The 27,836-nt window shown below is 41.8% G+C and overlaps 2 protein-coding genes across 3 annotated transcripts; one reads left to right on the top strand and one right to left on the bottom strand.

The window, feature by feature from the left end:
- On the bottom strand, positions 1-18,782 carry LOC116180027 (putative leucine-rich repeat-containing protein DDB_G0290503). The gene is made up of 16 exons (XM_031499851.1): positions 18,620-18,782; positions 6,552-6,737; positions 6,230-6,508; positions 5,820-6,187; positions 5,639-5,778; positions 5,342-5,587; positions 4,927-5,291; positions 1,795-1,895; positions 1,539-1,752; positions 1,314-1,493; positions 1,083-1,269; positions 894-1,036; positions 577-846; positions 410-535; positions 167-364; positions 1-120 (listed from the first exon to the last, which is right to left on the bottom strand). Exons 2-16 carry the CDS (start codon positions 6,558-6,560, stop codon positions 1-3), a joined length of 2,946 nt encoding a protein of 981 aa, XP_031355711.1. The 5' UTR covers positions 6,561-6,737; positions 18,620-18,782.
- Positions 12,751-27,006, top strand: LOC116180640. Of its 2 annotated transcripts, XM_031500728.1 has the most exons (6): positions 12,753-12,966; positions 21,312-21,659; positions 21,753-21,864; positions 26,174-26,361; positions 26,484-26,597; positions 26,751-27,006. In XM_031500728.1, exons 1-6 carry the CDS (start codon positions 12,915-12,917, stop codon positions 26,828-26,830), a joined length of 894 nt encoding a protein of 297 aa, XP_031356588.1. In that variant the 5' UTR covers positions 12,753-12,914; the 3' UTR covers positions 26,831-27,006. The 2 variants fall into 2 exon arrangements, with proteins under 2 accessions (XP_031356590.1, XP_031356588.1); XM_031500730.1 differs by lacking the exon at positions 26,484-26,597 and having other exon boundaries at positions 12,751-12,966.
- Positions 27,007-27,836: the final 830 nt, after the last annotated feature.

Below are 27,836 nucleotides of genomic sequence, written 5' to 3'. Positions count from 1 at the left end.
TTAGTGGTTTATTCTTACCATTTCGGACTCCCTCGATTTATCCAGATCGAGGCTTAAGCGCTGAATTGTGTTTTGTAAGTACGAAACGCTCCCCTCGAGTGCTTGTCCCTGTTTTCTCATCTGAAGGATCGAGAGTTAGCCGCGTAAATGGCAAACGAGCGCTTACCTCCTCCATGGCGATTCGCGTTTGCAAAAGCTCCTGATCCTTGCCCTGAATTTGGGCGTGTAACGTTTTCGCCTCGCTCGTGGACGTTTGCAGCTTACCTTCCAGATTCTGGATTACCTGGACGTTGTAGATGTGATTCCTGTTGGCGGTCTCAATGTTCCTGTTTAGGGTCGCCGTGTTCGCACGAAGCTCGGTGAGCTAAGGGTGCGAGCGGTTAGTGGGCGCGATGACCTGTTTCCATACCTGTTTGATGTACTCAGATTGAGCGCGGGAGAGACTGTCTCGTTGCGCGACTACTCGCTTGTGATCCTGCAGGAGTTCCACCAAGGCTGCTCTTTCCACCTTTTGCATCTGTTCCGCTGCTCTTAACTGAGGCAACATAGAGGCGTGGGCTACGGGTTTTTGCTTACCTGAGCACTTGCCGCGCTCTCGATTTGCTTTTTGGTGTCGTGAAGCTGATCCAGTTTCTTGTGTTTGCTCACCAGTGAGTTGCTGAGTTTTTCATTTAGAGAGGATACCTCCGATAGCTCCAGGCATAAAGCCACCTTGTCCTTGGCGTACTCGATTTGCGCATTATTGAGCTCTTTCATGTTGCTTTCCAATTCCGAGATCTTGACATCTCGCTCGACCACCTCGCATTGCAGTTTCTCCCCCAATTGCTTATTATAGTCGGCGATTACCTGCAGATGAGCACCTTAGAGGAGGTGCCTTGGTTTCAGAAACCTACCGCCAGTCTGTTGGCCTCCATGTTCATTCCTACAACTTTGCCTTCCAGGGTTTGGACTCTGTTTATTTCATTCTTGAGCTGTAGATAGATTTGTTTCAAGACCGATTTTTCCTCTTTGAGTTTATTTCGTTCGAGCCTAAGTGCTGGAAGAACCTGCGGGTAAGTTAGACCTGCCCCGTCGGCACTCACTAATGGCCTGCTCGTGCTCCACGTCGAACTGCTGCCGCAGTGATCTGTAGTCCCTCTTGATAGCGTCTAGTTCTTGTTGCTGAGCGTGCACGAATTGCGAGGTGGTATTCTGCAGTTGGCCCAGAGAAACCTTATCGGCACTTACAGAGTGGAGCTTCTCCAAGAGGGCGTTCTTCTCAGATAGAATCTAGAGCTCAAACTCAGGCCCAATTCCCTCCAGCGGTTACCTACCTGATAGTACTGCGATTGGAAGGTGGCCAGCTTCTCCTGGACGTCAGCAACCTCTCCGGTACCATTAGCCGAAAGCACCTGCCTCAAACCCTGCATTTGCATCCGCAGCGTGTCATTCTCCGACTTGTACGTTGCGTTCTGCTCGTGAAGCAGGAGCAGCTCCTCGTCCTTTTCAACGGCCTGAAAGATATCGGTTACCTACTCGTCGAGGAAGTTGAAGACCACCTCCTTCTTCAGCTGGTCGAAATCTGACAGGAGGACGACCGGGGCAACTTCTTTCCCCAACGTTTTCTCAGCGTTCGAAAGCTTGGCCCTGCAGTTCTGCAGCTCCAACTCCGTCTGCGCCAACAGCTTCAGCTCATTACGCAGGCGATCCTCCTCAAACTTGTGCTGCTTCAGCTGCTCTTCATTTCGCGCAACCTCGTCCTTAAGGCACTGCCTAAATTCTCGAATCAGATGCGTCATAACGGAGGTTACTTACAGGTCCTTCTCGTTGTTGCGGGCCACCTGCAGCTCGCTCGACAGCTCGCTGATGCACGACCGAAACAGCGAGATGAGATCAGGCAAGCTGTGACTTTTCAACTGAAAGTTGTCACAATTATGAAAGACAGTGGCGAACTGACGGCCATCACATGCGTCGCGGTCAATGTTACCCTGGAGGCATGTCTGGAGGAGCTGGCAATTTTAAAGGCAATTCTCAGAGAAGTGGATCGCGAGCCTAGTGAGGGGTTGTACCGATACACTGCGCCGCAGTTGCGCTTTATCATAACACCAAAAGAACGGAAACGTCTCGAGGAGGAGGTGTACGAGTCGATACCCTACACAAACGTGCAGAAATTGCGGGCCGACATCGACTTCGTTTGCACAACCCTGATGGAGACCTGCGCGCAACTATCCGAAACGGGCAACTTCACCACGGTGCTCCAGGTGGTCGACGACTTCCAGCGGGAGGCTGCAGAAAATGAGGCCATCGTGGCGGAACATCGAGAGAACTCGGCCAGGCTTGTCGAACTTAGAAAACAGCTGAAAAGGGACCGCAACTCACTCTCAAGACAACTAGACGCGAACCGCAAGGCTCTCCTAGACCTGCGCGACCACTACGAGGACATCTTAGGTCATTGCGCGCACTCCCCCACTTAAATTACCTAACTCAAATTTCCAGGCGAGGGAAATCGGCAGCTCTCATACGCAAACCACTGGGAATCCTCCCGGGAGGACCAGAATCACCTCGGCCTGTTTTTGAAGGAGAAAGTCTACACCGACCAAATCAACGCCTACCTCGGCAGGCTCGACGCCGAGGAGCGGATCCATAGCGAGATCCACAACTTTATCGAGGAGAACGTGGAGGACCTGAAGAACGGCATTCAGTACTGGATGGAGCGCTACGACGGCGAAATCGAGAAGATCGAGGCCGAAATTTTGAAACTGAAAATGGGATGCGAGGGCCTCGAGGCCGATCTGGTTCAAATGCAGTGTGTCTACGACGTCGACAAGGTCAAGGTGGACAGGCTGCTCTGGGAAAAGGACGAGAAGAGGAGGCAGGCGGAACTTTTGGAGTTGCAAAAGCGAGCCGCTGTGTGTATCCAAAGGTGGTGGAGGAGAGTGATGAGGATCAGGCAGATTGGTCCCTACAAGGTCGTCGCGAAGAAGGGGAAGGATAAGAAAAAGGATAACAAAAAGAAGGGGAAATAGATGTATTTACATTAAACTTTATTATTATTGCACCTGGTATTTGATACCGTCCAAGACGAGTTTCACAGTCTCTTTTCCTTCCGAAATTTCTAGTTATATTGCGGTTCTAGGGTTAGTCACCACAGCACGACCCGTACTAGGAGTTTTGGGGTTCCATACATATGTACCGCTTCATGGCGACCATGAAGCGCGTTTAAAAATGTGTGACCTTTGCGATAATCCAAGCTAGTCGCGAGATTGGCGGCGGTTCCGTATCGGTTTTTCTGGCGGGCAACAACATAAAAGGCGAAGTTAAAGTAAAACGGGGACTGGTTGGTAGCAATCGTTTGATAGTGCAGCGTTTTATGAAACTTAATCGCAATTACGCAGTTACAATCTAGAGGTATTAGAATTTTCAAGCGGGCCGTTATACATTTTTTGTGTATAACGGAAGGACGACGAAGAAGGGCTTTGTTTATTTCGCATTGGGAAATACGTGACGCAATACTCGAGTCGGTGCATTATTTCGTGCTAGCGACTCGAGCGACGACAAATTAATTTCGTCTTAAATCGCGCAAACTAAAAATAGAAAAGTTATATTCTCAAGAAACACAGATGAACTTTTATCTCGGAAGTAATTAATCCATTATCAACAAAGACGCACTTTGACAGAAGGAAGGCTGGAGCCGCCCTTTAATCTGTGCGGAACTTAAGGCAAATTTAATAAGAAAAAGTGTTTTCCCGAGAAATTTTGGTGCAGTCGATTTTTGGAAAAAAGGAAGGTTATACACTGCCTTTTTTTTGCCCCGAAAAAAAATTGTCTCAGATCGTCCCGAAAAAAAATTTTCTTATAGAACGGGGCCTGTAGAACCCATAATTTCAAACAGTTCCAAGATTGGGCTACTAGTTCAAAAGTTACAGCCCTTTCAATTTTCTTTCGAAATTGGTTTCTAGTCTATAACTTTTGATTGAGAAGTCTGATCGAAAAAGTACGAATTGTTTGGGATTCTACGCACCAAAATTAATAAGAAAAAGTGTTTTCCCGAGAAATTTTGGTGCAGTCGATTTTTGGTAAAAAAGGAAGGTTATACACTGCCTTTTTTTGAGCCCCGAAAAAAAAATTGTCTCAGATCGACCCGGAAAAAAATTTTCTTATAGAATGTGGCCTGTAGAACCCATAATTTCAAACAGTTCCAAGATTGGGCTACTAGTTCAAAAGTTACAGCCCTTTGAATTTTTTTTCGAAATTGGTTTCTAGTCTATAACTTTTGATTGAGAAGTCTGATCGAAAAAGTACGAATTGATTTGGATTCTACGCACCAAAATTAATAAGAAAACGTGTTTTCCCGAGAAATTTTGGTGCAGTCGATTTTTGGGAAAAAAGGAAGGTTATACACTGCCTTTTTTTGAGCCCCGAAAAAAAAATTGTCTCAGATCGACCCGGAAAAAATTTTTCTTATAGAATGTGGCCTGTAGAATCCATAATTTCAAACAGTTCCAAGATTGGGCTACTAGTTCAAAAGTTACAGCCCTTTGAATTTTTTTTCGAATTTGGTTTCTAGTCTATAACTTCTGATTGAGAAGTCTGATCGAAAAAGTACGAATTGTTTTGGATTCTATGCACCAAAATTAATAAGAAAAAGTGTGTTCCCGAGAAATTTTGGTGCAGTCGATTTTTGGAAAAAAGGAAGGTTATACACTGCCTTTTTTTTGTCCCGAAAAAAAAATTGTCTCAGATCGTCCCGGAAAAAAATTTTTCTTATAGAATGTGGCTTGTAGAATCCATAATTTCAAACAGTTCCAAGATTGGGAAAGTGGTTTCTAGTCTATAATTTTTGATTGAGAAGTCTCTTGGCCCTGGGAAGAGAGGGGTTCGACTTCTTGTCGTGTATAGTAGATTAGAAATTCGGTTTGGTTGTGACGAAGGGGTTGTACCACTTACGCTAGACTTTGCCTTGTTTATCACGGTTGATGCCGATTGCCACTGTTGTTTAATACCGTCCAGATCGTCCAAGAGCAGCTTCCCAGCCTCGACGCTTTCCTTCAGCAACTCCCGATTTTTGTTTAACTCCTGGGTTAGCTGCACCTGCTCCAGTTTGTGTTCGACATCCCAACGATGTTCGAGATCTTTGTAGGCGTGCAATTGGGAGGTGGCATCGTGGAGTTTCTCTTCCAAGACGCGATTGTCGCCTTGCACTTTCTGCACGTAGTTCTCCAGGTGCTCAATTTTGCTTACGGCGCTGGAGACCTGGTCGCGAAGCACGTCGTTGTTCTTATTCATGGTTTCCAACAGTCCACTGCATGTATCTTCTCGAAAGCTCTCTTAGAAGAAATGCCGGTCAATTCCTAAGGCTTACCTGGAGACCTTTCGCGGGAAGAGAACTGCTGAAGCTTGATGCAGAGCTTCTCGTTCTTCCTCGCCAATTCCTCTACGTCGTCCTGCAGCATTCGATTGTTTCGAATGAACGAGTTGAGACGCTCCTGCGTTTCTGTCTCGCGGATTCGTGCGATTTCGTTGCTGCGCTGCAGCGAGTCGTTCGAAAAGCTGCGCGTATACCTCTCGGCCTCCAAGCTAAGCTTCGAGTGCTTCGTCAAGGCTTGCACTGCAAAAACATACCGGGGAATATCTGGGGGACTCTCGGAACGTAACTTACATAGCTCCTCCTTAAATAAGGAATCTTGGACGTATTTCGATAGCAAGTGCGCTATGTGCATCTCGCTCGCCCTTACTTGGGCTAAGAGTCTGTCAGCTTCTCGCATACTCGAGTCAAAACTGTTGAGCTCTGGAAGATTGCTAAGAAAGGTATGGTGGGCGCCTCATCTTCAAATACCTACCAAACAGGCATATGTAGCTCTGTGTGCGAGGGGTACTTCCAAAGAGCTCCGTTCTTCAAATCAATGGCGCTCGTCGTTCCCCTGCTACTACCGAAACTGGACTTCTTCAGAACCGGAATTTTACTTTTGGAGGGTACCTCCTTGATGGCGTCCGAGACCGTGCACTGCGTCGTGTCACTTTGGTCATCTTCGGAGAAGCACGAGTCGCCCTTCTCCACGAAGGGATTGGAGCTGTACTCGTCCACGCTCTTCTTCTTCTTTTTCGCTTTCCCGATCAAATTTTTAAGAATGCCGCCGCTACCTGACCTTCTGGAGTTGACACTGACGGCGCTCGAGGACGAGAGTGTCGCCGATTTATTATCCGAAAACTGCAAACTTCATTACGCGGGTAGTCCAAGTGAATTACTCACCCCCTTCTGTTCCCCGCTCATGGTAAACATGTACATGTAGAAATCCGAGGTGGGGCACACGTGGGTGCGCGTGTCGGGCGGTGCCAGATTGATGTACCTGGAGAACTCGACGCTTTGTCGAGCAAGCGCAGGGTGCGGTTTCTGGGTTCGCAACTTCCGGAGCATTGCGAACACGCCGGAAATGATCGAGAGAGCGGGGGTAGACTGGAAATTTGCGAGGCAACCGCACGAGTCCAAAAAAAATTCCTTGCACAGCTTGCAATATTGTATCTTCCACTCCTACGAGAATGTTAGTGGCGGACTTTCGAACTGTTGGTCTTACCTCGCTCATGGCCCGGGAGCTTTACGCGATATTCCAAAATTTCGTAACAAAAACGCTTCCAAACTGGCAGATAGTTGACGGAAACTTTAGGTGACTAGATCTATGGCATTATGGCTCAATGGTAGAGCGTTGAGTTATAAATCCGGAGGTCGGGTGTTCGAACCTGGGTTGAGGTGAATTTTTCATCTGTGGCAGAGATGGAAATTACCTTAGACCAGTTTCGAGCATTCTGCCGGCTACTCCGAATTAGGTTTTCCTAAAGCGTAAGGTAAATACGGAGTAGTATAGAACAACTTAAGACTTTCTGCAGAGGCACCTCTAAAAAGCATTATGCGGGTCACTCTGTAATTGGGCGCAAGCCTGTTGAGGGCCCAGAACAAGAGAGGGATAATCAATACTGTAGGGCAATGCGAGGGGGTCCAACGCACCCTCTCCGGTTCCAAATAACTGTTGTCAAGGAGCTGGTGTCAGTGAACAGAACCTCGTCATAGAACCTGCAAGTTACAGTAGTTGACCATCCACCCGCCATTTTCCTAATCTGGCTTCTATTCTTTTTCAGACTTAACATTTGTTAAGGAGCTTTGTTAAAAAGGCCCTGTACTGGTCGCCCAATCTTTAATCCTGCCCCTGACAATGGAGGGAGCAGTTCCTAGGGTCCGACTAAGACCCTACGGACCTGGTCAGGTCAATTTGACGTCCCATCAAGGTCCGCTTTCCCTTTAACGCACCCTCGATATCTTAGTATGCTCCCAAGGTTACCTCCCCAGCAGACATTCCCCTCCCAAGCGTGCACAGGACACTGTAAAGAGGCGTCTCCGTGAACATACCAGCCCTGTAAGCATTTCGGAAGTTTGGGTTAAGATAATGGCGGATGGTGGTTACCGCCGCGGGCGAATAATAAATAATACCCACCTCTAATGGAGGTAATCGAAACCAATATACTCGAAGCCATCGCCATTATAATCTTCGTCCGCGTAAATAAACGATAATTTTTATTCGGGTTTTCGATGGCCGTCGAAAAATCGCTCTCGCAATATGAAATTGGAGTGATCCTGAGTTAGACAGGAAAAAATTGGACAATTTATTTTAGAAAAGTGTAAACCGAGGCGTGGAAAATTGAAAAGGCTAGCAAAAGGCGCCGGAGGGGAGAGAAATCCCCCCCGTTTCACTTCTACGCTCGGTGTAAAATGAGAAATGGAACATTACACGAATTGGTCCTGAAGTCTAGTACGTTTTTAAAGTTGAGAGCGTGCGAGATGTCTTGTTTGGGGGCGGCGGCGGTGGAATCCGTAGGGACCACCGGTCCCCTTTGTCCGTCGTCGTTCGTTAACGATACTAGCAAATTGGTATCGTTATGCCGTTTCCGTCATCGCACACGTCACTATTTAATTGCTTTCTTGACAACTACAGGCCCGGCGTCAAGCACTGTAACGGGAGCCTGCCTGGAAAATTTAAATTTCCTTTCTTTTCTCAAATTGTTTCCTCATGTAGGGATAATTTCGTGACTTAGTCTTCTGTACATCTGTTCCCCACTCCACTCCGCCATAACGCTTCCTCCTGATTAGCTCCCAACTGTTATGTTCTTTTCTATGTTCCTTGAGTTTCACCTGGAACTTGTCACTGTGACACACAAAGAATTCAACTGACTCTTCAAAAGGGTTGTTTGAATCGTTCGGAAGATTCCGTTAGCCAGGTAAATCCTAGTCGGGAAATCAAAAGGGCATTGCTACATTCCCTTTTAAGAAAAACTGGAGTTCGTGCGATAGGGGAACAGTAGGTACCTACAATAAGACCACGTGAGAGGGTCCTTAACCTCCGGATTATACCTACCTGCAAATTGGAAAATGTTTTTGTACCACACAAAAGATTCTCCACACATTTACTTTCACCGGGGAGTCAAGTGTTTTCCCGAGAAATTTTGGTGTAGTCGATTTTTGGTAAAAAAAAGGAAGGTATAATAATAATAAATTAATAAAATAATAAGTATAATAAGGTAGAATAAATTGCCTTTTCTTGAGGCCCGAAAATAAAATAAAAATAAAAGTTACAGCCTTTTGAATTTTCCCGGTCGATCTCAGACAATTTTTTTTTCGGGGCCCAAAAAAAGGCAGTTATTACCTTCCTTTTTTACCAAAAATCGACTGCACCAAAATTTCTCGGGAAAACACTTTTTCTTGTTAATTTTGGTTTGTAGAATCCAAAACAGTTCGAACTGTTTGAAATTATGGATTCTACAGGGCACATTCTATAAGAAAATATTTTTTTCCGGTCGATCTGAGACATTTTTTTTTTCGGGCCAAAAAAAGAGGCAGTGTTATACCTTCCTTTTTTTTACCAAAAATCGACTGCAATTTTGACGGCGCCAATCGATAGCGCTGGTCGAGACCTTTCCAACGAGGGGTCGGAAGGCATATCTACGACGCACCGTTCTCGAGATATTACGGTTTGTCAGAATTTTTGGTCGAAATTTCAAACCGTAATATCTCGAGAACGGTGCGTCGTAGATGTGCCTTCCGACCCCTCGTTGGAAAGGTCTCGACCAGCGCTAACGGTTGGCGCGGTCAGAATTTCGCCAAAAATTCAAAGGGCTGTAACTTTTGATCTAGTAGCCCGATCTTGGAACTGTTTGAAATTATGGATTCTACAGGGCGCATTCTATAAGAAAATATTTTTTTCCGGTCGATCTGAGACAATTTTTTTTTCGGGCCAAAAAAAGAGGCAGTGTTATACCTTCCTTTTTTTTACCAAAAATCGACTGCAATTTTGACGCCAATCGATAGCGCTGGTCGAGACCTTTCCAACGAGGGGTCGGAAGGCATATCTACGACGCACCGTTCTCGAGATATTACGGTTTGTCAGAATGTTTGGTCGAAATTTCAAACCGTAATATCTCGAGAACGGTGCGTCGTAGATGTGCCTTCCGACCCCTCGTTGGAAAGGTCTCGACCAGCGCTATCGGTTGACGCGGTCAGAATTTCGCCAAAAATTCAAAGGGCTGTAACTTTTGATCTAGTAGCCCGATCTTGGAACTGTTTGAAATTATGGATTCTACAGGACATTTTTTGGCCCGTTAGGAATCCATTAATTTCAAACAATTCCTAGATTGGACTACTAGATCAAAAGTTATAGCCCTTAACTTTAATATATATATATATATATATATATATATATATATATATATATACTAAATATATATATATATATATATATAAATTAACCATTTCTGTCAGAATGTCGAAAAAAGCCCTCAAGCGGTGAAAACTAACAAAACTTCAAATAGTATAATAGTTGTAGCTGAACAACAGCTCTAACCTGAGTTTTTATAAATCGGCTCAGCCGTTTCGAAGATACAGGGTGTTCTTTACGGAAACCTTTGAATACCCTCCACCACTTCATTTTTAGAGATACAGGAAAAATTGTCAAACAAAAATTGTTCACATTATCGTCCACTTGAAAGATCGGACATTTTTTTGTTAGGTTACAGTTTGCAGTTACGCCTCCTAGCGGTGATTTCAGAAACTTAAAAATTTTTTACCGCAAGCCTCTACGATTCTCAGATACAGTACCTCGCATTCTTAGTTGGCCACCCTGTACTTTTCCAGGCAATCGGACATTTGTAAATAACATGGAGACGGACGGACAGACACCAATAAAATACTCTAAACGAGCTGGACGATTCTTAATAATTAAGCAGTTCCGGGTAAAATTGCGTAAGTCTATCTCATGATTTTTTTAAATCCAATTCTGTCAATGAAACTGAATTTGAATGCGGCGAAATATCTAAAGAGTCATTATCCAGAAATTTCCATACTACGAAAGGCAGTGTTGTACCAGAGTGGGTCTCAAAGGTTCAACCTCAACAACGATTCAGTTTTCAAGTTTTCGTGGGGGGAGCCTTTTCAAAGGAGGGTTGTACTCTTTGTAACCCAAACAAAAACCGCGATCTCGGGCGATCGGGTGTTTTCAAGTTCTCAGAAGGCCAATGAAAAGGGACGGCCAATCTATACAGTAGATATTGTTCTATTGAGAGCGCAAACCTTCAATTTCTGAATTTTCAAAGGCAAAAAATCGAAATAATTTCCAAACGGTACGAAACGGCCCCGAAAGAAAAATTGTCTCAGATCTCAGATCATGTTGGACCGGATGTAGTGGTCAAGGACCAGTACCCCATTCCTTATGTATGTAACCGCCAATTTCTCCCCCGTTTTTAAAAACGATAATAGGCTGATGGGCCTGTAATCCTTCGCCATGTCACATTAGGCTTAGGTAGGTACTTTTCTCCCACTTTCGGAGATCTACCCTAAAGCCAGGGAGGCTCTAAAGGGCAACAACAAATCCACCACCAATGTGTTTATAAATTGAATGCGGCAATACGCGGGTAGTTACCATTTTCTAGTTTGCGCAGAAAGAGGTTTGTTAACAGGGATAAAAGAATCGATAAGGGAATGGGGAGAGGAAGGGAAGAGGAGGAAGGTATACAAGAACGACAAGTGGAGGGGAAGAGAGAAGGAATGATAGAGTTGAAAAATGAAATAGAAAATATGGTACATGAAAGGGGTGAGAGCCCAAAATTGAGGGCCTTCGAATAAAGGAAAACACGTCGAGATGGGAAGAGGAACACACGATAGAATGTTCAACAAAGAGGGAAATAAGAGAGGATGAAGAATATTCAACGGAAATATGGAGGGAGATAGTGACGGCCAATACAAATACATGGGAGGAAGAAGGAGGTCGGTAGATTTGATTACACGATAATACGGGAAGAAAATAAAAGAACGTAATGTAGAAAGAACAATAGAATAAGTCTAAAAGGGACGATAAAGAGATCAAACATATAAAGATAAAAAGACGAAGGGAGAGACAGGAAAAAGGAAAGGTGGAACAGAGAGTGTACGAAAGAGAAACACAGATACAGAAAAATGACGGAAAGGAAGAAAGAGAGACATATAGAGAAGGAGTTGAGAGAACAGAAAACAAATACAAAAGGAAATGTAAGGAAAGAAGATGAAGAAACAGAAAGGATATTTTTGGGAGAAGAAAAAGAGAAAAAACATAATAGGTGGGAGAGAAATGCAAATAGGATAGAAACAGCACGGCAATATTATTGTAACCATATCAAAATCTACCAATTCGTTTAAACCAATCAACTCCATGGCACATTTGCAAAAAGCGTGGTCGACATATGACCACTCTGTCTTTATACAATCACTGTGCAGAGTTCGAGTGACCTCTAGTAATAGAACAATGAACTAAGAAGTGAAAAACTTACCAACAGAACTAATTACAACGAACTTGCACGAGACATATAGATAGAGGGTGTGATAGAGGAAGATAGAAGGGCGGAAGACAGAAATAGGGGACATAGTGGAAGAAGACCTCACGAAAAGGGACCAAGATATACCAGTGCAGCAACAGAGAGAGAGAGAGAGAAAATCGAGGAAACAAGGAGCTAATAACGGAGGGGATGCCGAAATATTAATTTATATTTTTCTCGTATAGTTTAATACTAATGGTTTAGATGTGAACAAACCAGGAAAGATGAAGGGTGAAGGAGAGAGAAAAAGAAGAAAGAAAATGTAACCTATGTAGAGAGAAAGAGGAAAGTGTTGACCATCTGATTTGAGAATTTTAAGAGGTAGAAAGGACAACGGAAAGCAGCAAAGAAATACTGGTCGAGGGGGGAAGAGGAAGAAGGACGAAGGGGCTAATAGAAGAAAGGGAAGAAGTGCGAACAAAAAAAATATGGTTTTGCCAAAAGGCGGTTATCCCCCCTCAACGTCGCTGTTGACGGGGCTCGAGCACCCTCAAGCTCTGTTAAATTGCCCCTGAGTAAGTAAGCCCTTGTGGATGTGGATAATTATCCGATATCTTTCTCGCGGGGAGATGCTGCCAATCGAAGGAAGAAGATATGCTTCTAGGTCTCGGTTGCAAAAGGAATCCGTGCAGATTAAGAAAAATTAGTGCATCCGCCAAGATAAAGCGAGTCGATGTGAGTAATTAAATATTTATTTCGGAAGATCCGTTTCTCTCTTACGAAATTAAACTGGGACACGCGCCAACATTTTTTCTACCAGTCGGCGTTCTTCAGTTCGGACGCTAACCGAAAGTTTTCTGCCAGACTGGGACGGACGCATGGAGGCCGTGATGAAAATATAATGAAACGGACGTCATATATGGTTGGTTAAGCACGCATGGTGGTTAAAACGACTAAAATAACCTACCAGTAGCGCTTTAACGTTAGGCCTTTCAGCGTGCGTGCTTGGCTTCCGACTTTTGCATTTTAAAACGCCGCGCGCGCGTGCTATGAAGATTCGCGTAGCGTCTTAAATTTGGGGTGGTGTGGCCATAGAATCGGTTGCGATAATGTGCAAGTGGACGCTGTGTCTCGCATTACTAATCGGATTATTTCTCGAAGGTAAGACTGACCCCCTACATACGTGACAGATGGACAAACGGAAACGCAACATATTTCCGTTGGCACGTGCTGAAGTGTAACGCGTTTATAACCGGAAGTGCGACTAACTGCCCCTTTTGCCCGTCAACATATTAAAAGGGCGGTATCAGATTTTAATACGCAGCCTTTCAAGGATCCAATCTTGAAACTTTAGCGGGCAAGATTTGGTGACTTGTAATTGAGTACGTAATTGGATAACGAGATCTATCTCTTGTCCGAGCTTATTTGAATATTAAGGCCATTAAAGTGAATTTAAAAATTAAAAACGCGCCTACTCAGCGCGTCTTTTGCATTTGTTGGGCTCTGATTTCACTTAAAAGTAAAGAAGCAGGTGTAATTTTAGCGTTACGCTTATAGTTTCATCCGATTTGCATGAGGAATTCCGTAAAAGCACGTGCCCTGTGCAATATTCCTAGCAAAAAATGTACACACTTACACATACCTACACAATTCTAATTGTGCGATATTTCAAAATTACTGTTTACGAATGAAAGAGGATTGGCCTGGGCGCAGGGGCTCGAGAAACAACGGGGTTTGTAAAGTTGGCAGAACATTGGTGGCACAAATTTTGAGACTAGCAAATTATTTCGATTTTTTGCCTTAGAATATTCAGGAACTGAAGGTTTGCGCTCTCAATAGAACAATATCTACCGTATCGATTGACCGCCCCTTTTCATTGACCTTCTGAGAACTTGAAAACACCCGATCGCCCGAGTTCGCGGTTTTTGTTTGGGTTACAAAGAGTGCGAACCCTCCTTTGAAAAGGCTCCCTCCACGAAAACTTGAAAACTGAATCGTTGTTGAGGTTGAACCTTTGAGACCCACTCTGGTACTACATTGCCTTTCGTAGTATGGACATTTCTGGATAATGACTCTTTAGATATTTCGACCGCATTCAAATTCAGTTTCATTGACAGAACTGGATTAAGAAAATCATAAGATAGACTTACGCTATTTTACCCGGAACTGTTTAATTATTAAGAATCGTTTAGAGTATTTTATTGCTGTCTGTCCGTCCGTCTCCATGTCATTTACAAATGTCCGATTGCCTTGAAAAGTACAGGATGGCCAACTAAGAATGCGAGGTACTGTATCTGAGAATCGTAGAGGCTTGCGGTAAAAAAATGTATTACTAAAACGGCCACGAGAAAAACCTGGAAAATATTTTTAAGTTTCTGATATCACCTAGGGGGCGTAACTGCAATCTTGAATCTAAAAAAGTGATGTTTCTGTGAATTTCGCTATATTAATCTAACAAAAAAATGTCCGATCTTTCAAGTGGACGATAATGTGAGCAATTTTTGTTTGACAATTTTTCCTGTATCTCTAAAAATGAAGTGGTGGAGGGTATTCAAAGGTTTCCGTAAAGAACACCCTGTATCTTCGAAACGGCTGAGCCGATTTATAAAAACTCGGGTTAGTTCAAAAGAGCTATTCTTTAGCTGCAAATATTATACTGTTTGAAGTTTTGTTAGTTTTACATATCACCGCTTGAGGGCTTTTTTCGACATTCTGACAGAAATGGTTAATTTTATATATATATATATATATATATATATATATACACAAAGTTCAAAGGACTGTAACTTTTGATCTAGCAGTCCAATCTTGGAACTGTTTGAAATTATGGATTCTACGGGCCAAACTCTATACGAAAATGTTTTTTCCCGGTCGATCTCAGACAATTTTTTTTTCGGGGCCCAAAAAAGGCAGTTATTACCTTCCTTTTTTACCAAAAATTGACTGCACCAACATTTCTCGGGAAAACACTTTTTCTTATTAATTTTGGTGCGTAGAATCCAAAACAATTCGTACTTTTTCGATCAGACTTCTCAATCAAAAGTTATAGACTAGAAACCAATTTCGAAAAAAAATTCAAAGGGCTGTAACTTTTGAACTAGTAGCCCAATCTTGGAACTGTTTGAAATTGTGGATTCTACAGCTCTCATTCTATAAGAAAATTTTTTTTTCCGAATCGATCTGAGACAATTTTTTTTTCGGGGCCCAAAAAAAGGCAGTTATTACCTTCCTTTTTTTCCAAAAATCGACTGCACCAAAATTTCTCGGGAAAACACTTTTTCTTATTAATTTTGGTGCCTAGAATCCAAAACAATTCGTACTTTTTCGATCAGACCTCTCAATCAATTATTATATAGACTAGAAACCAATTTCGAAAAAAAATTCAAAGGGCTGTAACTTTTGAACTAGTAGCCCAATCTTGGAACTGTTTGAAATTATGGATTCTACAGGCCACATTCTATAAGAAAATTTTTTTCCGGGTCGATCTGAGACAATTTTTTTTTCGGGGCTCAAAAAAAGGCAGTGTATAACCTTCCTTTTTTACCAAAAATCGACTACACCAAAATTTCTCGGGAAAACACTTTTCTTATTAATTTTGGTGCGTAGAATCCAAAACAATTCGTACTTTTTCGATCAGACTTCTCAATCAAAAGTTATAGACTAGAAACCATTTTCGAAAGAAAATTCAAAGGGCTGTAACTTTTGAACTAGTAGCCCAATCTTGGAACTGTTTGAAATTATGGATTCTACAGCCCACATTCTATAAGAAAATATTTTTTTCCGGTCGATCTGAGACAATTTTTTTCTTGGGCCAAAAAAAAAGGCATAGTATAACCTTCCTTTTTTACCTAAAATCGACTACACCAAAATTTCTCGGGAAAACACTTTTTCTTATTAATTTTGGTGCGTAGAATCCAAAACAATTCGTACTTTTTCGATCAGACTTCTCAATCAAAAGTTATAGACTAGAAACCAATTTCGAAAAAAAATTCACAGGGCTGTAACTTTTGAACTAGTAGCCCAATCTTGGAACTGTTTGAAATTGTGGATTCTACAGCTCTCATTCTATAAGAAAAATTTTTTTCCGAATCGATCTGAGACAATTTTTTTTTCGGGGCCCAAAAAAATGCAGTTATTACCTTCCTTTTTTACCAAAAATCGACTGCACCAACATTTCTCGGGAAAACACTTTTTCTTATTAATTTTGGTGCGTAGAATCCAAAACAATTCGTACTTTTTCGATCAGACTTCTCAATCAAAAGTTATAGACTAAAACCAATTTCGAAAGAAAATTCAAAGGGCTGTAACTTTTGAACTAGTAGCCCAATCTTGGAACTGTTTGAAATTATAGATTCTACAGGCCACATTCTATAAGAAAAATTTTTTCCCGGGTCGATCTGAGACAATTTTTTTTTGGGGCCTCAGAAAAGTCAGTGTATAACCTTCCTTTTTTACCAAAAATCGACTGCACCAAAATTTCTCGGGAAAACACTTTTTCTTATTAATTCTGGTGCGTAGAATCCAAAACTATTCGTACTTTTTCGATTAGACTTCTCAATCAAAAGGTATGGACTAAATACAAATTTCGAAGATATATATATATATATATATAGATATATATATATATATATATATATAGAGTATCTCGTGATGTCCAGCATTTCGAGCATTTACGGTGGCATTAAAAGGTTCCTTTTTTAAATCGATCCACCTTAGGGCCACAAATTATATAATAAAAATAATTCCGGAATTATTAGCTTAAAACAATATAATTTTGAGGGTATAAAATTTTCTTTGGCCTAAATTTTAGGTTAGGAACAAGATATCGAGACGCGGTTTTCGCGAGCTTGTTTAGGCATAATTTAACCACTTTTTCATGAAAAAAAACGCAAACCAACGCATTTAATTTTTTTGAGAAAATTAACCATTTCTGTCGGAATATCGAAAACAAATCGGCTCAGTCGTTTAGATGATACAGGGTGTTCTTTACGGAAACCTTTGAATACCCCCCCCCCCACCACTTCATTTTTAGAGGTACAGAAAAAGACTACCATAGAAACGTTAGGGATGATAGATCCAGAAAGGTTGGACTCTTATATTCTGGGTGGTATTGCCACCTCCCCCCTCCCACCCCCACGCCTAGTGTCTACGAAGATTCGATTACCTTTTTCCGAGGGGGTGGAATCCCCCCCCCCCCCCCCGCCAGAAGACCCATTTTACTAAGCGTACGTGCAAAGAGGCATACATTTGCATTTATTAGTGTAATTCTAGTACTTAGTATGACTTGCAATAGACACTAGCGTTTACATCCGAGAATCTTATCTTTAAAATTATAAACAGAAGAAAAGATAGCATTAAGTCTAATTGTGGGTGAGATGTTTATTTTTATAATTATCAAACGAACTAAATACCTGCATGATAGCGGACGTATTTCCTCCAGCTAATTTATAAACATTTATAATTTTAAACATTATTACACCATCTAAGAATATCACAAGGCAAAACTGTGTCACTGTACAAAAATGCGAGGTTTCCCAGTTTTTATTTTTAAACTAATTAACTCTGAAGTTTCTGAAGTATTACAGCTTCTGCTACTCTTTGTAATTTTTCTACCTCGCATGGTTTATGTGTTCTTGAATTTCTGCAATCAATGTAGTTTTTGAAACCTCCCCCGTAATTTCTGTAGCCCCTATAATGTTTGCGGTACGCGCAGCCTGTGTATTGTGTAACCCTTGTAATCTTTCTAGCCCCCTTTAGTACTTGATTTTCATTATGTTGCATCTGCACCTTGTTGTAGTTTTTTTGCGGCCTGTCTAGTGAGCTTGCAAAACTTGTTTGCACAAAATACCCCGCACGCAGACGTTGGACAAAAAAAAATCTTAAAATTACTTACACTGTTTTTCTCTTTTCCTAATAATCTGGTCGTTCAAAGGTTTGCGGTAAACAACACGAAATCCGCGAATAAAAATAGCGTAAAGAAACGTACGCTCTCTAACCGTCGCGAATCAGCTTGCTTTCGGCCTCCTGATTGCAGTATTTAATGAAACACCGCTTCACTAATAAAATAAATCTCCTTCTTCCGGTTTTTACAGATAAAGCGCCAATGTACTCTGTGATTGTTACAGTCTTTGTAATTTTTGTGGTTTTGTTACTCTTTCTCATCCTCTGTACGCAGTTTGTGTTCTCTATGTAATTAATGTAATTTTTCTATTCTGTATAGTATCTGCAGTACACTCTTGGTGCGTCTTGGTTTTCACCACGTTTTCCCCCAATTCCTTGCGCCTCGGGTCCCCTCGTACTTTCAGGGGGGAGTGCAGCGTCCGTCTTCGCACTTTCGGTAGAATTCGTGGCCACTATTGTCTGTTTTTTGGGTAGGGCTGAAGAACGCCCAACGTTAGAAATAAACCGAAAATAGAAACCAAAATCAGAAATTGGCGATTGGAATCAAAATGAAGACAAAAAATCGATTCATTAGCACCACATCTCTTTGTTTGTATACGTAAAGGTGCATTAAAGTGCATGAAGCAGCTCATAATATATACACCGGAAGGGAAGGTTGCGCTTGAAAGATATGCTGGTAGTGGATATAATAATCGCGCATAATTTATAAAATTACCGAGTAATTTACCATCGGACTGCAGAACGTTACATTGCCCTATTCCATTTAACCGTCGCTTATTTTCACTTTTATTTAGAAATTATGTGTCAAAGCTCGAAATCGGGCGGTGACGCCCGCGAATTCGCATAAGCATTTCGACATTGAGGTTGAGCACTATTTTGGCCCGGCGCCAGTAACGTATTAAAATAAACTTACCCATTTCCGGATTTATGGCGGTGGTTTCATGAGGTAAAAGTAGTGATTATTCGAAAGTTAAGCTTTTACTCTCGGCGAAAGAACACTCTGGGGGTGGTCGGGCGAAAATCGTCCACCTGCAAATGTAAATTTTCTACGCCATCAAATCATTCAATTTTTGCAACGACTTCGCCCATAAATCAAATTCGTAAAACCGCCCTCTCGGTAATAACACGTCTTCGTCCGCCCTACCGTATTCCAAGCCACTAAAGTTTCCCAATTCCTAAATTCCCGAGTTTCAATGTTCGCAGTTTCCTAAGTTCTTAAATTCCAAAGTTCCTCACTTACTTAAGAGTTAGTAAATCATCAAGTTCCTAAACGTCCGTGTCTTTTGATAAGGGTAGAAAACGGCCCCCTTCGTTGAGACCTTTAATTAGAATACCATGAAAGATAAAATGAATCCCCCCCCCTCTCACCCCCCGGTCTCGAAATAGAGTGGCGTGGGAAAGTTGTAGTTTGTAGAAACCAATTTATTTCGATGAGACCTTTCATTAGAATACCATGAAAGGTAGAACGTGTGTTAACCCCCCCCCCTCCCTTTCAATTTTCAAAAGTTCCTTGGCACCACTAAAGACACGCGCATGCTAAATCTGAGACCGATTTGTTGTCGGATGTAAAAGTTTTACTTTCAAAAACAGCACCTTAGGAAATAATCCTTGCCCCCCCCCTCCCCCACTTAAGACAGCAAAATATTCCCCTAGCAGAAATGGGACCGAACGGACCGACAAAATCAGACCATAGCACATTTCTTTTAATTCTTAAAAAATGCTGTAAACATGGCATGATAGGACCAATTTTGGAGAAGGTTTGGAAGGTGCTGGAGTCAAAAGTTTGCTAAACACTTTTCGCCATTTTCAAAGCATCCATAGATTTCCGATATGGATACCCACCAGCGCCCAGAAGATCTTACGACACGTGCGAGGAAATGAATATTGAATCTGTCTTTTTTCTGGGGGGTTTTCCATACCGCCCCAGACTCCCCCGGTTTTACATTCTTCTCGTCAGCAATAATGGAGCACCCTGTGCAAATTTGGTGGTTTTTTACGAACAAACAAAGTCGGTTTATTTTACTTGAATTTGTTTTACATTTTATAAATTTTGTTATATGCGTTCATAGAAGGTTACATCTGGTCGCTGCGATAAGAAATTTTATTCTTAGGCGAAATTTAATTAACGCACGTGTTTTGAAGGATTGCGCGAAGTGAATGGCGTTTATCTAATTTGATCGTTATTGGCGTTTTATTTGAATATTCATGAGGAAGGAGATTATTTTATGGGAGAAGCGGTTGTTTCCTTAAATACGGGAGATAACGAGAGAAAGCAAACAGTTGTAGTGCAAAGTGAAGTTCAAAATCTATCAGCGTTTTTGTGTCACTTTAAGTGTGCCTGAATATCCAGATTAATGACTAAAAGTAATTAAGAATCTTTATTTGTCTGTCGAACGCCTGCGTGCGTGGTATGTGTAAAAACAAGCTTTGAATACTTTTCAGGGATTTGTTTTAATTCTTTCATGTGTTTCCGAATAAATCGTTGTAATTGTCACTCAATTAATTGTGTATTTATTCGAATCCAAAGTGCAATCCACGTAGAGTTCCTATTTGTGTCGAAAATTTATTTCAAGTGTTGATCAAAATTTTTTGGAATTTTTCGATTTGAGAGATTTTAAGTCAGTATTAGGATTTTTCTTGTAGCAGATTATAAAATTCTAAGGTTCAATTCTGATTTGTTTTGAGCTAGCTGGACAGGTGTTTCGCGAATGGTGTAGTAGGTTTCGTAGAGATTTCCAAAATTCCAGGAGCTCCATGACCATATCGTCACCTTTTTGTAGCAAACTGTAACGTAAATTTAATTACGTAATTTATTTATTCACAATTAATTATGAATAAATTTATAACATTTAAAATATTTTTCTCTCAGATAATACATACACAATCTATAACAGCACGAACTATTTATTACTTTGGCGTTGAAATTGGAACTGTCCTGAGACGCGATTCGATTTTTTTATATTGCCAACTCCAATGCTCTCGATTGCTCGCGAATGTTCTCCAACGAAAAGAGACAGCGATGTTAAACCCTCGCTCCGCTACGAGTTCAAGGATCAGTGCTAGTGAATATGAGCCGGATCAAAAGTCTGGTTTCCGAATATGTTGGGAGTGACTGAAAATTGTATGCGATTCTTCGTATCCTGTTTATTTATCCCCCCCCCTCCCGCACCGTTCTGAGCTCACGAATCACGAAAGCTTCTTCTGAATTTTTTATTTTGGAAATATAGTAGACGCTCGCTAATCCGGCGCTCGATAGTCCGGCACATCCAGTAGTCCGGCGCATTTAGCGACTCCTGCCGGATTACCGAGCGCTTACTGTGTTGAATATAACAATTAGCGATTTTTAAAAAAAACCATTTATCTGTCCGAGTGCTGAGATCTCAGCACCTGAGACCCCGAAAGATTTATACAGATTTTGAGTTGTAGAAAAATGAAAAATTTTTATTGTCCAACAAAACGTTTCGTAAATTCTATTTTAAGTTTGGCAATCGTCCACGAATTTTAAATGGCCGTGTTCCAAATCAAGACCTGCGCCTACGGCCTATTTATAAACCTCCGCCATTATTACGCAACGCCAATTTATTAACATCTCGTTTCGTTTTCAGCACTCGGAACCGTAATAATAAGCGAACTAACGGGAGGCGACACCGCGCAAATCGGCTCGAACAACACGCTGATCTGCAGCTTCGTGCTGAAGGACGAGACCGGAGTGGAGGTGAAATGGTTTTACAACGACAACAAGCAGATCGTCTCGTGGATACCGACGAGGACGAGGCCGCAGGCGATCGGCGCCTTCAAGTCGATATTGGACTTCGCCGACGTCGCCGAGAACGAGACGACGCGGAGCGTCGTCCGGTTTAGGGATCTCAACTTTAACTTAACGGGACGATACACGTGTAAGGTCAGCGGAGATGTGGATGAGAAGTCCGAAACGCTCAACATGATTGTGTACCGTAAGTGAAGGCGCGTGCCGTTTCGTTACCCTCCGTTAATCTCCCACAAAGGCGCATTAAAGCCGTTTTAATTATGCCGTCTCTTGCTTCCAGAGCCGGCGAGTTCCGTCGAATTCGTCGAAGACGACGGTAACGTAACGTGCTCGGCGTACGACGTTTACCCGGAGCCAACGATCTCGATAACGATCTCGTATACTACCGGAAGGTAAGTCGGTTTTTAGCAACCCCCGTTTCTACCTCCACCTTTTCATAACATTTTCGAGAAAGTTAACGTGTAGAAAATGCGCTCACCTCCAGGGCTCTTTTCCAGTAAGGCTGTGGAGAAGGGCTCTTCCTAAGCTACTTTTAGATCCTTCCTAGTCTTGCCTAGTTCCAGATAAGATCTTAACAAGGCCATGGAAGGTGTTCCAGAAGTGACATTTGAGAATGTTCCTGAATGTTCCAGTGTATTCCAGCGCTTTCCAGGTCACCGCCTAGAAGGTCATTCTATTGCTTTGCAAATTGTCTGGAAAGCACTTTAGGGACTTTCAAGTGCACTTGAAAGTCTCTCAGTTCTCTTTAAAATTGTATAAGCACATTCCAGAAGTTGTAGACACTTTCTCAGGAAGCTTTCCAAAGCTAGACCATCGTAGAAAGTCATAGAAATATCCAGGAAAGGCTCCTAGAAATTGTGAAGGGGCGATAACGTGCTCTGGTGGGGTGCCTAAAGTTTTTGAGGGCACTTAAGAAACTATGGAAAGCTTTTTATATTCCAACAGCAAATGTTTCCTCATCCCCTTCCCTTTTCTTCGCCCCTCTTGAAGCAACTTTCCACTTCTTTGTATTCCCACAGCATGCGCTCTACGTCCTCTCCACAGATTCTAGATTTTCTTTCTCCTTCTCTCCACTTCTCCTTCTCTTTATCCTCGTTTTCGCATCTAAACCTCGCTATTATCTTGATATTGTTCTTCCTCCTCCTAGGCAACTACTCCCATATCATCTCCTTATTCTTTTTTCTCGTGAGGTCAATTTTGACCCTCTTTTGCTGTGTTTGTGTATCAATGCCCCTTTATCGTTGATTAATCTTCCATTATTTCGCTCCTCCTTTCACCCATATTCATTCTCCATCTTTTTCTCTTTACACTTTCTTTTCTATTTTTTCTGTTCTCTCAACGATTTATTTCTCCTCTTCTTTCTTTTTCCGTCATTATTTTAAATTTGTTTTTTTTTCTTCTGTACGTTCTGTCCCACCACTTCCTTCTGTTTTTCCCCCTCCCCTTTAATTATTTGTTTCCACGTTATTGATGTTTAAATATTCACCTTCAATTTTTTTCCTCCCCCTATTTCTTCTTCTGGCCGTCTAGTCTCCTTCTATACGACTCCATAGTGTCTCTTGTCCACAACGGTCGTTGCATCCGTCCCTTTCTTGAACTTCTTGTCTTCCCTTTTACTCTCATGAGTCGATTCTTCCATTGTTTCATTTACTATTGCGTAATCGTTTACAGACCCCCCTCTTCCTCCCATGTACGTGACTTGCCCCTTCCTATCTTCTATAATTCTATAACACTTCGCCCTCGTTGTTGCCCTCTTTATTTCCTGATTTTCTATCTTCCCATCTCTACCCATTTTCCTTTACTCCCTGTTCTGTGATTAAAATCTCCACTCAATAGTAGCTCCTCCTTCTCCCTTTCATCGTCCATTTTTTCTATTTCATTTTTTAAGTCTTTCATTCCTCCTAGTGCTGTGTGCAGTGGCGTGCGGTCACTACGCCACCCACCAAACACATTCCGAAAATTGCAAAGAATTAATTATATGAATTTTCATTAACTCCTGACATAATAAAGAAACGCCTACAAAGCTTGTTTGGACATATTACCCCGCACGCAGACGGTCGACAATTAAAATAACAAAACAAAACTTTTTAAGACCTCGTAGAAAGGCTTCACAATGCAACGACCGCTTGCTTTACTCAACTTTTACTAACTACATGTTCCGTTAACAGACAAAACGCTTTAAAAGACTTCTTTCGAACTTTTGGTACTTCACTTGACGATGTAATAACTTAAACCTTCTATTAAAATTGCACACTTTATTACAATTCTGACCAAATACGATTAACATACACAGGCTGACTGCTCAAAAACATTTACGGTAAAGAAAACATTCACCGTCGCGAAAGAAACGGGTTTGTCGTTATCTCTAATATTTAAGGAAACGCCACTTTCACCATAAAATAAACTCCTACTTTATGCATTTTTAAATTAATCACCAATCTCAACGGAATGTGCCAAAACGTCCCCCACATCCCCAAATGAAACGCCCAATTTTTGTAATCTACTTATCAGAATCAAAACGCGTGCGTCGATTGAATGTCGCCAGATAATAAAACTGCTTATTGCAAACGACCAGATGTAACCTTACTAACACCTTATCTAAATTGAAATTACGCAGATAACAAAGTTCTAAGGGGGAAAAACAAACACTGAGACACAAATTCAAGTAAAATAAACTAACTTTGTGTTTATTCGTAAATAATCCCCCATATTATTACTTCATAAATTGAAGTAATTCTCATATAGTCTGTCCCGTTATTATTTTTGGGGTTTAGGCCGAAATAACGTCTACATCCTGTTGTTTACACAACAATAGCTATCACTCTCGTTTTCTTCCTCTCCACTCCCACTATTCTTTCCTACATGCCGTCCTCCCCTTTCATTTCCTCTCCCGCTCCCTTTCCCTGTTAATATACCTCCTTTTGCTCTTCCCTTATTTCTATTATCCTTCTTCGCAAACTGGTTCTATCCATGATTCTACCAGCACCGCGACATCAATACCCTTTTGCGAACTCCTAGAGAGCCTCTTTGCTTGACCATCATTTCTCCATTTTTATTTCGTTTTCGTCCCTTCTCCTTTTGTTAGTTTCTGCCTCCCCATCCCCTAGACGCGTACTCAGTGCTCTAAAATGCTTTAATGACAGCGCGCGTTGAAAAATGGTTTTATACATGTTTTTGAGAGCACTCAGAAAAAGGCGTTTTAGTTTCTTCCGAAGTTTTTCATAGCATTTAAAGGTCGATCAGCAAATTCAATGGAAAGTGTTCAGAACTTTCTATGAGCTTTCCAGAGCATTCTGTCGCTTTTCAAGTTTCCCAGAAATATCCGGAAAATATCTAAAACACCCCGTAAAGGTATTTAAAAGCTTGAGCAAGCTCTTTGGCAGCTTTTCTCGCTTTCCAGAGCACTCTATGCTCACGTAACCCTGGAAATAAATAAAAAATAAACATAAACTTCTTGTCAAAGATCTAGAAAGCTGTGGAAATGCTCCAATAGAATTGGAAAGACACAAGTATGCTATGAAGATGAATTAGAAATCACTCAGTAGCGTTCTTTTCAGCCTTCTGGATTCTTTTTCTGATCATCGTTTACATCTTTCTTAGCCCCGCTTAGTTATAGAAGGGTCGAGAGGTTCTTGGAAAATATTTTGAACGCATTCTAAAATTCAAAAAAGTGCTTTTCAGGGTCTGAAACACTTAGAGACTTTAGTTAGCCATGAAAACAAAAAAACCTGTAATATTCTTAGGGGTCTGCGTTGGGACGTGAGGCACCATCGTGAAGGGCTTTCATGGAATAGTTTTGCAGATGCCTCAAAACGGAACTGACGCAATTTTAAGGACCAACACGTTCTTGCTTATCGCTTGTTAATCGCCAGACTTACTTTCGTTCACTTTCCGTATAAAGCGGTACAAATGTAAATTTCCCTATATCGAAATGAGATGCGAAATCTTAAGAGTCTGTGAGGGTTTCCAGCACCTTCCGATGCGTTTCAAGGTGTGCGCACTTTTTTTTAGTGTGTGAGGGCTCTGATAACGTCACGCGCTTTAGGAACTTGAAACACTTCTTATGGGAATTCCTCCATGATCCACACGATTTTCAGGGAGTGCATGGATTCGTCTGATGAACGTCGCGTATTCGAAATTGACATCCTTCGTGAAGAATAGCGGTGCGCCCCTATTTTCCGTTTGGCGATTGCTCCATCCTGCCGATATTTCCTGAAATAGCTTGTAATTCGGACGGAAAAACGAGGGATGATAGTATAATCAATCGCCCTGTTTACCTGTTCTCGTTAAGGGCAGCGCCACGACTAGGACATCGTGCGGTAGATTCCAGCGAGACGGTTACCCACTTTTAGTTCTATCATCCCCAAGCGGCGTTTATTTCCTTGAAGAGAAATAAAACCGCGAAATTCCCCGTTCCTGTATCGCTATCGCTCCCTTGACTTTAGGAAAAGATCGATAGCGGAACTTCCTTTTCCCTTCCGATAGGGCTATCTGCATATCTGGATTCATCACAAGGAAGGAAGGAAGGAACTTTCTATAGCTCGTAAGTGCTTCCCAAAGTTTTTGAGGGTTTCGCTTTATGCATATGCATTTGAAAAGGATAATGACGTAAAGCAAACAATCGGAAGTAGTTGGCAAGGGGGATAGTCGTTGGAAAGGTTTTGCTTAAGGACTAGTTTTTGTATCTCATTCCTTTTTCAGAGATGATCCAGTACCAACCCTGGAAATCCTGGGCACCGAAGAAAAAACAGACGACAACTTTTACAACGTCACCAAGACGTTGGTCTTGGACAAGTCGCTGCTAAATCAAACGGTCCATTTCACGTGCAACGTGTTCATACCAGGAACGGTGTTCAATGAAACGCTCACAGTGACGATCGAAGTCGAAAGTAAGTATTGCTCGTTCTCGTTGCTCGTGCAGTAACCCGAAGATAGGCGCGTTCGGTTGCGATCGAAAGCTGCAACTAACTCGGCATGTTTGGTGGTTGACTTTTTATTTATTTTGCTGTAGGATACGAATCGACTACCGATTATCCTGACACAACTACTGACCCAACAACTTTTGCCCCCGTCACAACTTCTACCACGATTAAAACATCTACGCTTAAACCTACTACCGGACAAGGTATCTCTTCAACATATTTAGCTCGGCTTTATTTGCTCACAAAGATTCTGTTTCTAACACTCCTAGACGTACTTGTTTGGCTACCAACCCCTCGCGCTTTTACCACCACAATATACCGATAAACACTAAAAATAACCATTAATTTGTTTGCAGGTGACTCGGGAGTCGAAGCAGGCACGTCACCCGTCCACCTTCTATTCTACCTTGCCGTACTGTTGGGGTTGCAGTTGTGAGAATGTGATAAATGTGTATAGTGTGTAAAGAAGAAACTTTGTAAATATGTATTTATGTACGGTGTCCAAATGGGTCACTTTTGTTATTTATTTTTCATAACATATACTAGTCGCCTGTACCAAAACTGAAAGTGTAACATATTGCATGTACAGTTCAGAAATACACCTTATTTAAAAAAAAAACATCCGTTAATTACTTACACTATAAAAGTTCACATTGTATATTTAACCTTCTATTTTTATCGTGAGATTATATTAGGTCAGGACCCTAATTTTTGCAGGTAATAAGTTGGGCTTGCGCGTGAGGCAATATAAGTCGTTCGAAACACAAGAATGTTTTCCGTTTATCTGATTAGTACCTACTCCAACACAGGGGAGTGTGTCACGGATTCTGGTTTTTCTCGCATGCGTTCCTTAAATGGAATCTTCCAAGCGATTCAAGCAACCCCCTTATTAAGAGGAAATCACGTGGGACGGTGACAATTGTGTTTGAGTCAGGTCTATCGAACTAATGCACCAGCCCAAAATGAAGCATTATGTAACGTGAAGTCCACAGGTTTATATGACCTAATTACCAGAGCTGACGTTACAGGGAAGTAAAATGGGCAACGGGTACCAAAACTAAGTAAACCGGTCTGGTGAGTGAGCAATTAATAACGAATTAAACGGAAAGCTATTTGGTGACTGGAAAATAAACGGAAAAGTAACTATGGTATCTGGTCGGGAATAGACTGGAATACGGTTTTGATATGAATTAATTTTGGGAATGATTGAATGAATAGCGTGTTTTAAAATAACAATAGTACGCGCGAGGATCACCGGGGGGTGGGGGGGGGGGGGGGTATGGAAGACCCAAATTTCGACTATATTAGGTTGATCGAAAAAGTACGATTTTATTTGGATTCTACGCACCAAAATTAGTGAGAAAAAGTGTTTTCCCGCGAAATTTTGGAGCAGTCGATTTTTGGTAAAAGAGGAAGGTAATACACTGCCTTTTTTTGAGGCC

This window comes from Photinus pyralis, unplaced genomic scaffold, assembly GCF_008802855.1.
Source record: "Photinus pyralis isolate 1611_PpyrPB1 unplaced genomic scaffold, Ppyr1.3 Ppyr1.4_LG9, whole genome shotgun sequence".
In the NCBI taxonomy this organism is placed as follows: Eukaryota; Metazoa; Arthropoda; class Insecta; order Coleoptera; family Lampyridae; genus Photinus; species Photinus pyralis.
The sequence above is the reverse complement of the archived record's forward strand: the minus strand, read 5'-3'. Positions and strand labels throughout refer to the sequence as shown.

Excerpts from the sequence above, each read along its gene's own strand:
- LOC116180027 (XM_031499851.1), bottom strand. Across the intron at positions 6,188-6,229 it reads TGAGCGGGGAACAGAAGGGG|TTTTCGGATAATAAATCGGC; the intron begins GTGAGTAATTCA and ends TGAAGTTTGCAG. Across the intron at positions 1,270-1,313 it reads TCCAATCGCAGTACTATCAG|ATTCTATCTGAGAAGAACGC; the intron begins GTAGGTAACCGC and ends TTTGAGCTCTAG.
- LOC116180640 (XM_031500728.1), top strand. The coding sequence starts at position 12,915 with ATGTGCAAGTGGACGCTGTGTCTCGCATTACTAATCGGATTATTTCTC. Across the intron at positions 26,362-26,483 it reads AGTGACGATCGAAGTCGAAA|GATACGAATCGACTACCGAT; the intron begins GTAAGTATTGCT and ends ATTTTGCTGTAG. Across the intron at positions 26,598-26,750 it reads TAAACCTACTACCGGACAAG|GTGACTCGGGAGTCGAAGCA; the intron begins GTATCTCTTCAA and ends ATTTGTTTGCAG.